We start from the raw sequence: 13,796 nt of genomic DNA on the forward strand, positions 1-13,796 counted from the left end.
TTACAACAGGTCATCAATGAACAGATATTTATTTTAATTTTTGCATGTTTCAAATGCTAAAGCTTAATGGATAAATTATTATAAAAACAATGTAAAATTGATATTTAATTAATTTAATTGAGTGCAATGGTGCGAATATCTGTTCAGTTGATAGCATTTTTGATAAAGCAAGACGAATGACCTAGCACACTAGTAGGGTGAACAATTGAAACTGCGACGAAATAAATTCATGAATTAGGATTGCAGAGGAAAGTGTATTCATGGACAGAGTTAATAAATTTAATTTATGAGTAATAATTGATGAAGGAAGTTTAAAGCCACGAGGGTCAAAAATAACCAGTTTGTTAGAGTGTCCAGTGTTCGATGTCAAGGATGACATAACAGTGTTGTGCCAACACAGTTGAGATGTTACGAGTATGAAAATCGTGTGTGTGCTTCATCATTAGCATTTTAGGAGTTTAGTAACTATTACTCGTTTAATTTTAAGCAATATTATTTTACTTTACTCAATCTAAATTTCATTTCATTTTTTACCTATTTTGTCCAAGTCGTATTCAACTACTCAATATTAATTCAAATTTAGAGTAATTTTATGATAATTAACACAGTGACTGTAATTTGATGCTATTTTTCTTGGTTCACATCTTATGTAAATTTTATTTGTGGTCAATTTATTTCAGCTTATTCGTTGTAGTTTCACAATTCAATTTCACAATCAATGTAATTTATCTGTTTCAATTTTCAAGTTTTTTTAATTTATACAATTTGTTTCAATTCAGTTATATTTACATTCAATTTTCAGTTACTTCAGTCTTTCAGTTTAATAAATTCAATTTAAATGGTCAGTCTGGTTTCATGTACGTACCCCAGCGAAGACGAAGGGACGGATGGTCCGCAACCTACGATAAAAGAAGAATAGTAAGTACCTGAGCAGCTCCGAGGCAGAAACCGAAGAATACGAACTAATGCCGGAAGAGAAGCAACGAATGGGTACAATACATACATACGTACACATTGTACATAGTCCTTTTGATTAGATAGCGGCATCCTCACTTTATGTAGCGCAATTCCTACCAATTAGGATGAGATGGTTCATGCATGTATTTCCCCTTCAGTTTTCGATTTTCTGTCTCTACAGCGTGGAAGCTGTCATTTCCCTTGTTTAGGATGAGATATGTGGTGTATCTTACTCATGTGGTTGATGCTGAATTAATGTTTGAAGATCTAATAACCGGACTGATTCCAGCCTAACCCTTCACCTCTGCGGGGAAGATTTGCGATGATTTTAGGTGGAAATTGTCACCTTAGAATAGGAAAACGGCTATGGTAGTTGAAGTTAAAGTTCAATAATAATAATAATAATAATAATAATAATAATAATAATAATAATAATTAGAAATGGAAAATGAGGTATCTCACTACTCACCCCATTTGGATGCTTTCCAATAGTGCCTGCATAACACACTGAGTGTAAGTATGACTCCACCGATAACCTTGCCTGAACAGATGGTCCATCTCCTTCTGAAGAGTGCGTAAGTCAGGATGGAGCAGATCAAACCTAAAATATTACAGTAAGTTTAGTTTCAGACTTAAGTAGAAAACACATTAAGAAAATTGAATAACAAATATTTCTTCAAACGTTCTCCAGTAGAAAATGAAAAATTGGCAAATAAATCAAGTAAGAACGACTTTGAAGTAAGTCTAAAGACAAACAACATTCTAGAAAGTCATCACACCATCCTATAGCAGCAGTCATTAAAGCTAAGTCAATCACAAGGCAGCAAACTGTTTTAATTGCCACAAGTGCGTAATATGGGAAGCTACGGTAAAGACAGTAGTTTGGGTAATGTCTCTGAGTACGATCATGATCGCAAATAACTTATCAAAGTAGTACAATGAGCGGCGAATGAAGAACGAATCATAAAACTGAATCAAAATTGAAGTCCTGCGTTCTGGTGAAAATCCTAGTTACGGCCATTACTCTTTACAGTCAGCATGTCAAGCTGAGCTAGTGGCGGCACTGGTCAGACTGTTCTACCGTCGCCCACATACTGGAGTGAATGGAGGGACAACAACATCGCACGTTGCCACGGCTTCGTTTAAATTAAATTCATTTAAATATTTAAAGACTTGTGGAGTCAATTATATCAAACCAAAGCTAGTAATATCACCATAAATTCTTCGGAAAATATAATGTACTGTTTGTTTTGTTTTTACAAAGTTATTAGTAAGATACAGGTGGCCCCGCGGTGTAAGGGTAGCTTGCCTTCCTCTTACCCAGGAGCCCCGAGTTCGATTCATGGCCAGGTAGGGAATTTTTACCTGGAACTCAGTGCTGTTTCGAGGTCCACTCAGCCTACGTAGTCTAGTCAAACCAAGAAACATGACTCATAAACCCGGGCGAAATTGATTCAGAAGCCAGTGAAGTGGTATTCAACTCAACAAATTTAGCTTTATAGCATATTCAAAATCTGACAAAATCCGACCACGGGGAAGTATCAAGAATCAAATACAAAATAGCGGCTCTCTCTCGAACTTTTGATTACTTAGTTTTATGATATTTTTTAATATTTAGGGTAATGAAATTATAGCCCTTTAATGGCAGTGTGCGTACGACTATATTTCAGCAACATGGAACTTTAACTTTGTTGATAAGTTTAAACGAGCGGTTTGTTTTCATAATTAGTAGACAAATATGAACGCTCTCCTTGAAGAATGTAATAAGTGAGGTTGGCAAAATTAGACACTTGAATCACAGTCATTGTTTCCTATTAAACGATTAGTCACATCTACTGATCTATCACTCCACTCACGAGGCTGAACAAGTCAGGCCATTCTGTTTGCTTCCACATCACACTGTTACGCATTGTTTCTTACAACAACAATGGATCATTTCAAGAAACCACTCTGGTGCTGCTGGCATATCTGCCACTGTACGGTAAAAAATATTGGCGTATGGCTTTTAGTGCCGTGAGTGTCCAAGGACAAGTTCGGCTCGCCAGGTGCAGGTTTTTCAATTTGACAACCGTAGGCGACCTGCGCGTCGTGATCAGGATGAAATGATTATGAAGACGACACCTACACCCGGCCACCGTGCCAGCGAAATTAAGCAATGATGGTTTAAATTCCGGACCCTGCTGGGAATCGAACCCGGGACTCCTGTGACCAAAAGCCAACACGGTAACCATTTAGGCATGGAGCTGGACACTGTACGGTAATATGAGTTTTCCTCAACAAACCTTACCCATTTTTGTAACAGTTAAAAGTGTCTCTTTTGATTTCCAAACACTGATCTTGTAATACGCACGCAAACTGTGGTACTTTGCTGCTGATTCTCTAGGTGGCCAACGTGCTGGTGCGAGAAATGATGTAGCTGCTGCTACTTTTTCTAGGAAGGTAATCCAAATCATCTGCTGATGGATATGTAAGCTTTCACATCACTCTTGATTACTCCCTAAACTGCCTCTATTATGTGTACTTTTTGTAATTCAGGATCAAAGACTTTTGATTTGCATGGTAGGATCTAAGAATTCGATCAGCAGTCTTTTTTAACATTATAATGTGAGTTTTCCCACTTTCAGCTGATATTATAACATTTTCACCGTAGTGTTCTTGAAGCTTTCTTTTCATGTGTCTTCGATCATAAGTTATGCTTTTCAGTCACTTTCTTTGGGATACTCTTCAATTTTTAAAATAAGACCTGCAACAAGTAATTGTTTCTCGCTAATAGATTCAATGTAAGTGCATGTTCTCAGTAAAGCATCTTGTTGCTCTTCATTTATTGGACGGCCTCACCTTTTGTCTCTTTGAGGACTGTTCGGTACGTGCATATTCTTGAGGAATACAGTATGTTTCCCATTACAAAAACTTACACTACATGTGTGGTGGTACACGCACTCGGCAGCAAGCAGATCTGATAATAATAATAATAATAATAATAATAATAATAATAATAATAATAATAATAATAATAATAATGTTATTTGCTTTACGTCTCACTAACTACTTTTTAAGGTCTTCGGAGACGCCGAGGTCCCGGAATTTAGTCCCGCAGGAGTTCTTTTACGTGCCAGTAAATCTACCGACACGGGGCTGTCGTATTTGAGCACCTTCAAATACCACCGGACTGAGCCAGGATCGAACCTGCCTAATTGGGGTTAGAAGGCTAGCGCCTTAACCGTCTGAGCCACTCAGCCCGGCAAGCAGATCTGAAAGGAAAGATGCAATGTGCTCTTTTACCACAGCGTTTTCTGATGGTCTCAGTAAATTCGAAAATCAGCGCCTTAGTTGTTCTGTATTCGGTTTGAACATCACAGAAACATCCACAGTAGATCCGCAAAACAAGCAGTTCTAGAGAGAAAGGGTCCTTCATCTACACTGATAATTTTCATTCCAATCAATGCATCATTTGTTGATTGTTGTTTGTTCCATATATCAATCCCCTTCTTATCAGCGTGCGTTCTCCTGCATAAATTATAAACTCTGTCTCCAGCGATTATTGGCTATGTTTATGCCATTAGCGCCCTTCTGCAATAAAGTCACTGCCTCCTGGCCATCTTCGACAATGTTTTTGCAAATACAACGATGTTGTCCAGTGGCAGCCAGTTTTAGTAAACATTAACCGAAACAATAAAATGTTATTTTAATATCGTGTCTATTAAAATTACACATTACAAACCCTATAATCTTATACTAACAAATGCAACAATTTAGAGAAAGGGCAGCCATTTGAAATTTGAATTTAAGGCACTTCCCCATGGTCGAATTTTGTCAGATTTTGTATAAGTTAAGAAGTAACATTTGTTGAGACCACTTCAATCGCTGCTTTGCCCAGGTCAAATCATAATATGATCAGACCTAGGTGATTTTCAGGCACGAATAGGCTAAAAGGCAAGCAAGGCTCAAGTGTAGGTGTTCTGATCGATCAGATCGCTAATATTTATGCAAATCTCACTACAGAACCACTGTGCGGGCTATTGGGCAATTATTGGGGGGGGAGGGCATGGTTTACATGAACACAGACATGTGAAATAAGGAACAACTATTAATGCAAACATTCCTATATAATAACAGTATTCTCAGACAGACAGACAGAAAAAACATAAGAATAATAGAGCTTGTTTCTCAAATACAATTTTTAACGAGTCTTATGTACGTAGTGTTCAATAATATTCACAAGTAAACAGAAAAGTACACCTTCATTCATAAACACAGTAGATATGTTGAAGGAATGCTTTATTTTCGCAGCTATCAAATACAATCACAAATAGAAAAAATCAGAACTTTGTACATTAATACATTTTATTTATAAACAACATATTCTTCTTCTCAATCTGTTTACCCTCCAGGGTAGTTTTTACCTCGGACTCAGCGAGGGATCCCACCTCTACCGCCTCAAGCGCAGTGTCCTGGAGCGTGAGACATTTGGCCGGGGGATACAACTGCGGAAGATGACTATTACCTCGCCCAGGCGGCCTCACCTGCTATGCTGAACATGGGCCTTGGTGGGGAATGGGAAGATTGGAAGGGATAGACAAAGAAGTGGGAAGGAAACGGCCGTGGCCTTAAGTTAGGTACCATCCCGGCATTTGCTTGGAGGAGAAGTGGGAAACCACGGAAAACCACTTCCAGGATGGCTGATGTAGAAATCGAACTCACCTCTACTTAGTTGACCTCCCGAGGCTGAGTGGACCCCGTTCCAGCCCTCGTACCACTTTTCAAATATTCGTGGCAGAGCCGTGAACCTAACCCGGGCCTCCGGGGGTGGCAGCTAATCACACTAACCACTACATCACAGAGAGGCGGACATAAATGTCATATTACTGTATATTATGCATTTCACGATACGAAACGCGGAGAGCTCTACCACCAGACGTACCACCCGAACAGTCCCCATTGGGAAATGTAGTTTTCTCCTTCTCTGAAGGAATGCCCGCTTTCTAATCTCATTTCTTGATATAAAACCATCCACCTTCTGCAATTTAACGCCTTTGCACCCTCCGAAGATTACCAACTCCATGTTTTAAGGGAACTTAACATTTAGGAGGAGAATATTTTTTGGGGGAGGGGGGCAAATGGCACTCTGCCCCGTTAAGATAATTTTGGAGGGGGGAAGAAAACGTCTTGCCCCACCAAAGTGAGCGCCACTGGCGGGCTACATGATACTTGCACCTTGCTTAAATACGCTTGTATTCTAATATATTAGTGACTAAGAATCCTTTCCGTTGAAGAGCTATCTGACAGTGAGACAATGACCTCGGTCTACAAGGCCAGGAATAACGAGTGAGAGAATTCGTTACACTGACCACGCGTCACCTCATAATATGCAGGCCTTCGTGCAGGTACTTGAGGAGAGCAGCTTATATCGGTCACGGAAGGGAATCACTGACGTGGGTGTAGAACATACGACGGCCTCGGAGGAACGTCGGATGGATATCTTCATTAAATTGAAAACGAAAGATTTCCACTTCTTTGGCTACTTATGATCCTGAGTACATGTGGCAAAGGTGGCCGGGCGTAGAGCTAAGCACTTGCGAGGGAACACATACATATGTTTCACTCGGATTCGATTGAAATTTGGTAGGAATATTCGTGGAAAGCAGTAGAATGCTAAGGTGAAAACTGCATGTCCCCAGCGCAAGTTTAAACGCCAAAATAGAACAAATGCATAGTCGTAAAATTAGAAGTGCCGCGGGAGTATCTGGGTGTGGCGGAGAGGGAGGGAGGAGCGAAGCAGCGGACGTGAGCAGCGTATAGTCGGGCTGCTCGCTCGAGTCGAATGAATGACCACCCACCTCCACCCTCCCAGCCACTCTTCTTTACTACACCGCACTTCGCACATACCTCGTATCTTCCCGATTAGAAACGTCAAAGCAGATCAAGAGGTGCACATTGATTAGTCGTCCGATGAGACAACGTTCTTACAATGACAGGTAAAATCTGACGTTCTTATAGTCATTTTTATGAATGGTGACTGTATATTTACTTTAACCATGTATGGTAATAATTGATATTTTACACCTAGATACAAAAACGCCCACTACAGAAGTCATTCAATCCGTGGAATGTAGTAGTGTGCCCTCAGAATTGTTTTGCAGAGTGTGACAAAAAATACACCCCATTTTCTGAAGATGAAAGGAATTTGGGTTTGGAATTATATATATACTTTTACGAGAAAAACAAGCGTTCACAGGAATTGCGTTCTTGTCTCCGTTTTACAGGTCTAATTGCCGACAGGGTTTTGGATACCGATATGACAGTGGAACTGGATGGCACATTGGATATGTCAGATGATGACTTAGATTTCGAGGAAGACAATATTGAAACACCGTTATTTGACCTCGTCTCCCAAAATGTTGCTCCTAACCCTGCATCCACAACAACGGCTGAACGATGCCTAATCCCAATAACTTATAAGAAGAAGGTCGTCGAATATTGGTGAAACAAAGGTGGGAAACAGAGGAGCTTCGCATCGGGGAACACAGGTTTTGTAAATTAAAGTTCCGGCAAGAGCTTTACAGGTGGGAGCAACAACTGTAAAACGGTGGCACAATGGGAGAAAAAAATAAATTTTTTACGAAGAAGACTTATCAAAAGTTCAAAGAAAGTAGACAACGAAACAAAATTGTTCACGATATAAATATTAAAAAATGGGCCTTAAAGTACGCTCGTCTAGTTAACTACGACACGTTTGGAGCGTCTCATTCCTGGGTAATGAGTTTTAAAAAGAAATTCAAAATTGGATCAAGGAAAATTTGCAAATTCATATCTAAAAAGTACCAATTTGAACAAGAAGATACTAATTGTAACGCGACACTGTTTGTTGAAGAAGTGTCACAATTAATAGAAAGTCACGGCCCAGAGTGCGTGTTTAATACTGATCAGTCTGGTTTACATGAAGAGTTCCATTCTGGCAGGACCCATAATGGACGAGGAGAAAAAGTCGTATTAGCGGAAGCACAATCTATGAGTTCACTAACTCATAGCTACACAATACAGCCAATAATTTCTGCAGATGGACAACTCCTGCCGAAGTTGCTAGTGGTGTTGAAAGAAAAAATGGCAAATTTGCTCCTAATATAGAAAAAACTATTTACCGCACCAAATGTGTACACTTTGCCTTCAAAGTCTGGAAAACTGACCAAAGAACTTGTTCAGAAATGGTTACGGGATGTTTATTGTGAGCGAGTACCAGAGTACAGTGTTTTAGTTCTCGATTCCTGGACCGGACAGAAAGAAGAAACTATTTTAATTGCTAAAATTGGGAGTATGAAAATCATTAATGCTTCGCTCCTCCCTCCCTCTACGCCACACCCAGATACTCCCGCGGCACTTCTAATTTTACGACTATTTATTTGTTCTATTTCGGCGTTTAAACTTGCGCTGGGGATATGCCGTTTTCACCTTAGCATTCTACTGCCTCCCACGAATATTCCTACCAAATTTCAACCGAATCCGAGGGAAACACATGTATGTGTTCCCTCGTCAGTTTTAACAGTACCATCACTCATAATATCCCGACATGTTCTCCACAAAATAAAGAAACTGACAGCATTGGAAACTGATAGCAACATATAATATTTTATTTATGAAGTGATTTTCTTTTGATGTGTACAGTACCTGAGATCGTCCACCTGAGAGGCCACCTCCAACACAAAGATGTGCTGACTAGGAGTACATGCTTAGCCTCACATGACGTAATAACCTAATGCTGACCAAGAGAACAGTGCTATGCTAACCTTATCCCGTAACTTACCTTAACCTCACAGGGTCACTAACTTTTCAGAATAAAGTTCAACGTCCGGGCTAACCGCATAAGAGTTCAAACTTAACCTAACAGCAGACGTAAAGACGCAACCTACCTTAACCTAAAAACCCCAAATTCCTTTTCTTTTTCAATCTGCTTTGCGTTGCGCCGACACAGATATGTCTTACGGCGACGAACGTATACGAAAGGTGTAGGAGTGGGAAGGAAGCGACCGTAGCCTTAATCAAGATATAGCCCCAGTATGTGCCTGGTGTACAAATGGGAAACCACGGAAAATCATCTTCAGGGCTGCCGACAGTGGGGTTCAAACCCACTATCTCCCGAATGCAAGCTGAAAGCTATGTGACTCAAAACCACAGAGCCACTTGCTCAGTAGCCCTATTTTATAAGTCCGGTCTGACCGCATAAGAGTGCAAGCTTAACCTTACAGGCTTCGAATCCATTCGAGGCTTAACCTAACTGCTATACTGGGCAAGATAGCTGCTATACATTGCTATTATAGGGCTAACTCTGGAGAGCTACTTTAGGGACACACAACTTGTAACTTAGGTCCTATGGGTCTTATCGGACTAACTCTAGAGATGCGACGCACATGCTAATGGCGATACATTATTTTTATGGAGTCCGACTCGTTGGCTGAATGGTCAGCGTACTGGCCTTCAATTCAGAGGGTCCCGGGTTCGATTCCCGGCCGGGTCGGTGATTTTAAACCTCATTGCTTAATTCCCGTGGCCCGAGGGCTGGGTGTTTGTGCTGTCCCCAACATCCCTGCAACTCACACACCTCACATAACACTATCCTCCACCACAATAACACGCAGTTACCTACACATGGCAGATGCCGCCCACCCTCATCGGAGGATCTGCTTTACAAGGGCTGCACTCGGCTAGAAGTAGCCACAAGAAATTAAAAGTGAACTTTTATGGGGCCATCTATGGAGAGCTACCTTTGAGTCTCGGAGCTGTGTGAGGACTACCGAAGATGATGGCCACTATATACACTGACTGCCAGAGCAAATGCAACACCAAGAAGGAGTGGTCAGAACTTTATGCCAATTGCAGGGTAGACTGACGTCACTGAGGTATGCTCATGATGTGAAATGCGCCGCTGTGCTGCGCACGTAGCGAACGATAAATGGGACACGGCGTTGGCGAATGGCCCACTTCGTACCGTGATTTCTCAGCCGACAGTCATTGTAGAACGTGTTGTCGTGTGCCACAGGACACGTGTATAGCTAAGAATGCCAGGCCGCCGTCAACGGAGGCATTTCCAGCAGACAGACGACTTTACCAGGGGTATGGTGATCGGGCTGAGGAGGGCAGGTTTGTCGCTTCGTCAAATCGCAGCCGATACCCATAGGGATGTGTCCACGGTGCAGCGCCTGTGGCGAAGATGGTTGGCGCAGGGACATGTGGCACGTGCGAGGGGTCCAGGCGCAGCCCGAGTGACGTCAGCACGCGAGGATCGGCGCATCCGCCGCCAAGCGGTGGCAGCCCCGCACGCCTCGTCAACCGCCATTCTTCAGCATGTGCAAGACACCCTGGCTGTTCCAATATCGACCAGAACAATTTCCCGTCGATTGGTTGAAGGAGGCCTGCACTCCCGGCGTCCGCTCAGAAGACTACCATTGACTCCACAGCATAGACGTGCACGCCTGGCATGGTGCCGGGCTAGAGCGACTTAGATGAGGGAATGGCGGAACGTCGTGTTCTCCGATGAGTCACGCTTCTGTTCTGTCAGTGATAGTCACCGCAGACGAGTGTGGCGTCGGCGTGGAGAAAGGTCAAATCCGGCAGTAACTGTGGAGTGCCCTACCGCTAGACAACGCGGCATCATGGTTTAGGGCGCTATTGCGTATGATTCCACGTCACCTCTAGTGCGTATTCAAGGCACGTTAAATGCCCACCGCTACGTGCAGTATGTGCTGCGGCCGGTGGCACTCCCGTACCTTCAGGGGCTGCCCAATGCTCTGTTTCAGCAGGATAATGCCCGCCCACACACTCCTCGCATCTCCCAACAGGCTCTACGAGGTGTACAGATGCTTCCGTGGCCAGCGTACTCTCCGGATCTCTCACCAATCGAACACGTGTGGGATCTCATTGGACGCCGTTTGCAAACTCTGCCCCAGCCTCGTACGGACGACCAACTGTGGCAAATGGTTGACAGAGAATGGAGAACCATCCCTCAGGACACCATCCGCACTCTTATTGACTCTGTACCTCGACGTGTTTCTGCGTGCATCGCCGCTCGCGGTGGTCCTACATCCTACTGAGTCGATGCCGTGCGCATTGTGTAACCTGCATATCGGTTTGAAATAAACATCAATTATTCGTCCGTGCCGTCTCTGTTTTTTCCCCAACTTTCATCTCTTTCGAATCACTCCTCCTTGGTGTTGCATTGTCACTGTCAGTCAGTGTACATTGCTCATATGGGGCTAACTCTGCGGAGGTGGCGTATACATCGCACTTAGAGGGGTGCACAACAGTTGTACGTGTGCTGTACCTCAGACTGCAGAGTCTGTTAGTTCAGCACATGCGTGTGGCGACGCCAACTTTGCATGTCATATATTTATATCCTGACCTAAGGTAAAACAGAGCATTGTTTGCTTCTGCGGCGTATAGTTGTGCGGTAGGCGAAATTACCTTTATATATCTAACAGTATGAGCTGTAAGTACAGTAATAATAATGGCGTGTGGGCTCTAGAGATGTCTGGCGCTGCTGGTCTTTTGAGCAGACTGCCAACAGGCGAGGATGGGGCTGTACTTAATATGAAACCTATTGTTGAACACAACGCATACACGCGCACCTCTCTCGTACCATAGGAATGAACTAATGTAAGGAAACATCCCCAATCCAACCGGGAATCGACCATGAGACCATTAGACGGAAAGGCCAGCATGCTAACTATTTAGCCATGGAGCCGGATAATCTGTTAGTGTTAGCATAGGAAAAAGCACACAAAGGCCTTGGCAGACTATGCGGTCTTTAGCTGTAGACCTGTGTTCCACTCCTAGTTTATGTATGTTAACTCGAATTCGATTCTAGCCTATATTTATAGGAGGTGACTTAACGCTTTCACTTAAAAATAGGAGTAATCACGTTGAGACGCAAGAATTTAGTCATTGTGGATAATGATTGAGGGAAGCCTACTTGAGGTAGTAAAGGCAGGCTTTTATTTTATGTTATTGTCTTTTCGGTTTTTATTTTCTTCCAATAGATCAATTAGGTTCATCACTGTGCAAATCTGGAGAAAATGCAGTTTATTCATTCATTCATAGAAAAGGTAGGCTCGGTCTACTAAGAGGGGTGGGTTTCAATCCCTGTCAGGAAGTCTGATAGCGAAATCTGCCAGAGACTATACGGTCTTTATTTGTGGACCTGTGTTCAGTTCTAACCCCTGAATGTACACTTGTGGTTTGTGTAGTGCTCAAGATAAAGCTGAATAAGTTGCGACAGCTACTGTTATTTCGACGCTGTTCGGGCAAAAGCTTATATCTCACAATGCTCTTCCTGTCCATTATTTTCCTTAAGACTGGCCACGCCTCCCAGCTACATATGGATATGCAATCCATTAGAGCAATTTTCGTTGTGTTCATTTTCGTACGCTAACGTGTAAAGGAAAATGAACTTACAGTGCATTATACTGTAGAGTTGCGTAAATAACTCATGCAAACATACATTCTTAGACTGCGGTACGATAAAGTTCATTTTCCTTTATACACTAGCAAAGGATAATGAACACAACATATATTGTTCTGATGGACTAAATATCCATATGTGGCTGGAAGGCGTGATCAGTCTTAAGGAAAATAATGGATGGGAATAGCATTGTGAGATACAACCTGTTGCCCGAACAGCGACGATTTATAACTTAAATCTGCACCCCTAATCGATTTACGCATCTTGAAAACACGTAGTTATAAAGGTATCTTATGCGTTAGAAACTTCTAACGTACAATCTGAAACAGGCTGAAAATTGTTTCATGGTTCATGACATAAACTACAGGGTCATCAACTTAAAGTGAAAATACTCATCGGTCAAGCTCTTGAAATCTGCAGGGTCATCCGCCTAAAAGGAAGATGTAAGAAAGAAAGAAAGAAAGAAAGAAAGAAAGAAAGAAAGAAAGAAAGAAAGAAAGAGAAAGAAAGAAAGAAAAACAGACAGAGGCTAATGCGAAAGGCAACGTTGAAACTTAGCAACTTATTCCAGACTTCTGTGAGTGAGAACAATTTTCCAATGTATGGTGGTAGTGAACCCCTATCACTATGAGCTTACTAATATGACAGATTGGTATTAATTGTGTTTATTGAATCACGACAGGCAATGAAATAAAATGTGCAAAAACAAGCGAGTCATAGCCAAATGCCGACCAGCGGGCCACTTGAGAGTAGACTCTCGAAAGAACTTGTAACAAGCAGAGTCATAAAATGACACCCTGCCATAAATTCGCGTTAGAGAAGGCGTGACAAGGTTTGCGCTCTGCCAGAACAAGACAATTTAAGAAAGAAAACACTCTAGGTCCGAGGCAAGGCCGTCTAAAACTCGTAGAGAGAATGTCCTAAACAGTTGTAAAGAATTAAAGCTGAGCTCAATCATAAAACATAACCTTATGTCAAGGAATGAAGCGATACGGAGACAAAAGGGTACAAAGTTTCCTAGCCCAGGCCTGTGCGAGCGCAGGAGGAATCGAATCCGATAGCTCAAGAAATAGACGGCAAACAGATTTACCAATAAGAAAGGGCTTCATAGTGAATACCTCATCGCGCCTGGAGGAGACCAAGAGAGATCGGCGTGCAGACTGTCCAGGGGTGAAGTCGGAAGAGGTGATAAGTTTGACAGTAGGAGGCGCCGAACTTCACTTGGTGGCGGTCACTTCACATTTTGGCGGGTTACTTCGTCGTATTAGTCATCTTGATTTACTTGCACTACATACGTGTTACTGTGTCACTGAACGAGTGTGCGATGAGAGTTGTTAGTCATTCTGATTACAAGTAAGACGGCCCGAAGTTGTTTCCGACTTAGCCTGAA

At 42.3% G+C, this 13,796-nt stretch overlaps 1 protein-coding gene across 1 annotated transcript in view; it reads right to left on the reverse strand.

The window, feature by feature from the left end:
- IA-2 (tyrosine phosphatase IA-2) overlaps positions 1 to 13,796 on the reverse strand; it is a 965,150-nt gene that overhangs the window by 552,478 nt on the left and 398,876 nt on the right. The window contains exon 4 of the mRNA XM_067142075.2: positions 1,427 to 1,558. Within this exon, the coding sequence (XP_066998176.2) occupies positions 1,427 to 1,558 (132 nt within the window). The remainder of the gene's footprint in view (positions 1 to 1,426; positions 1,559 to 13,796) is intronic.

This window comes from Anabrus simplex, chromosome 2 (assembly GCF_040414725.1).
Source record: "Anabrus simplex isolate iqAnaSimp1 chromosome 2, ASM4041472v1, whole genome shotgun sequence".
NCBI lineage: Eukaryota > Metazoa > Arthropoda > Insecta > Orthoptera > Tettigoniidae > Anabrus > Anabrus simplex.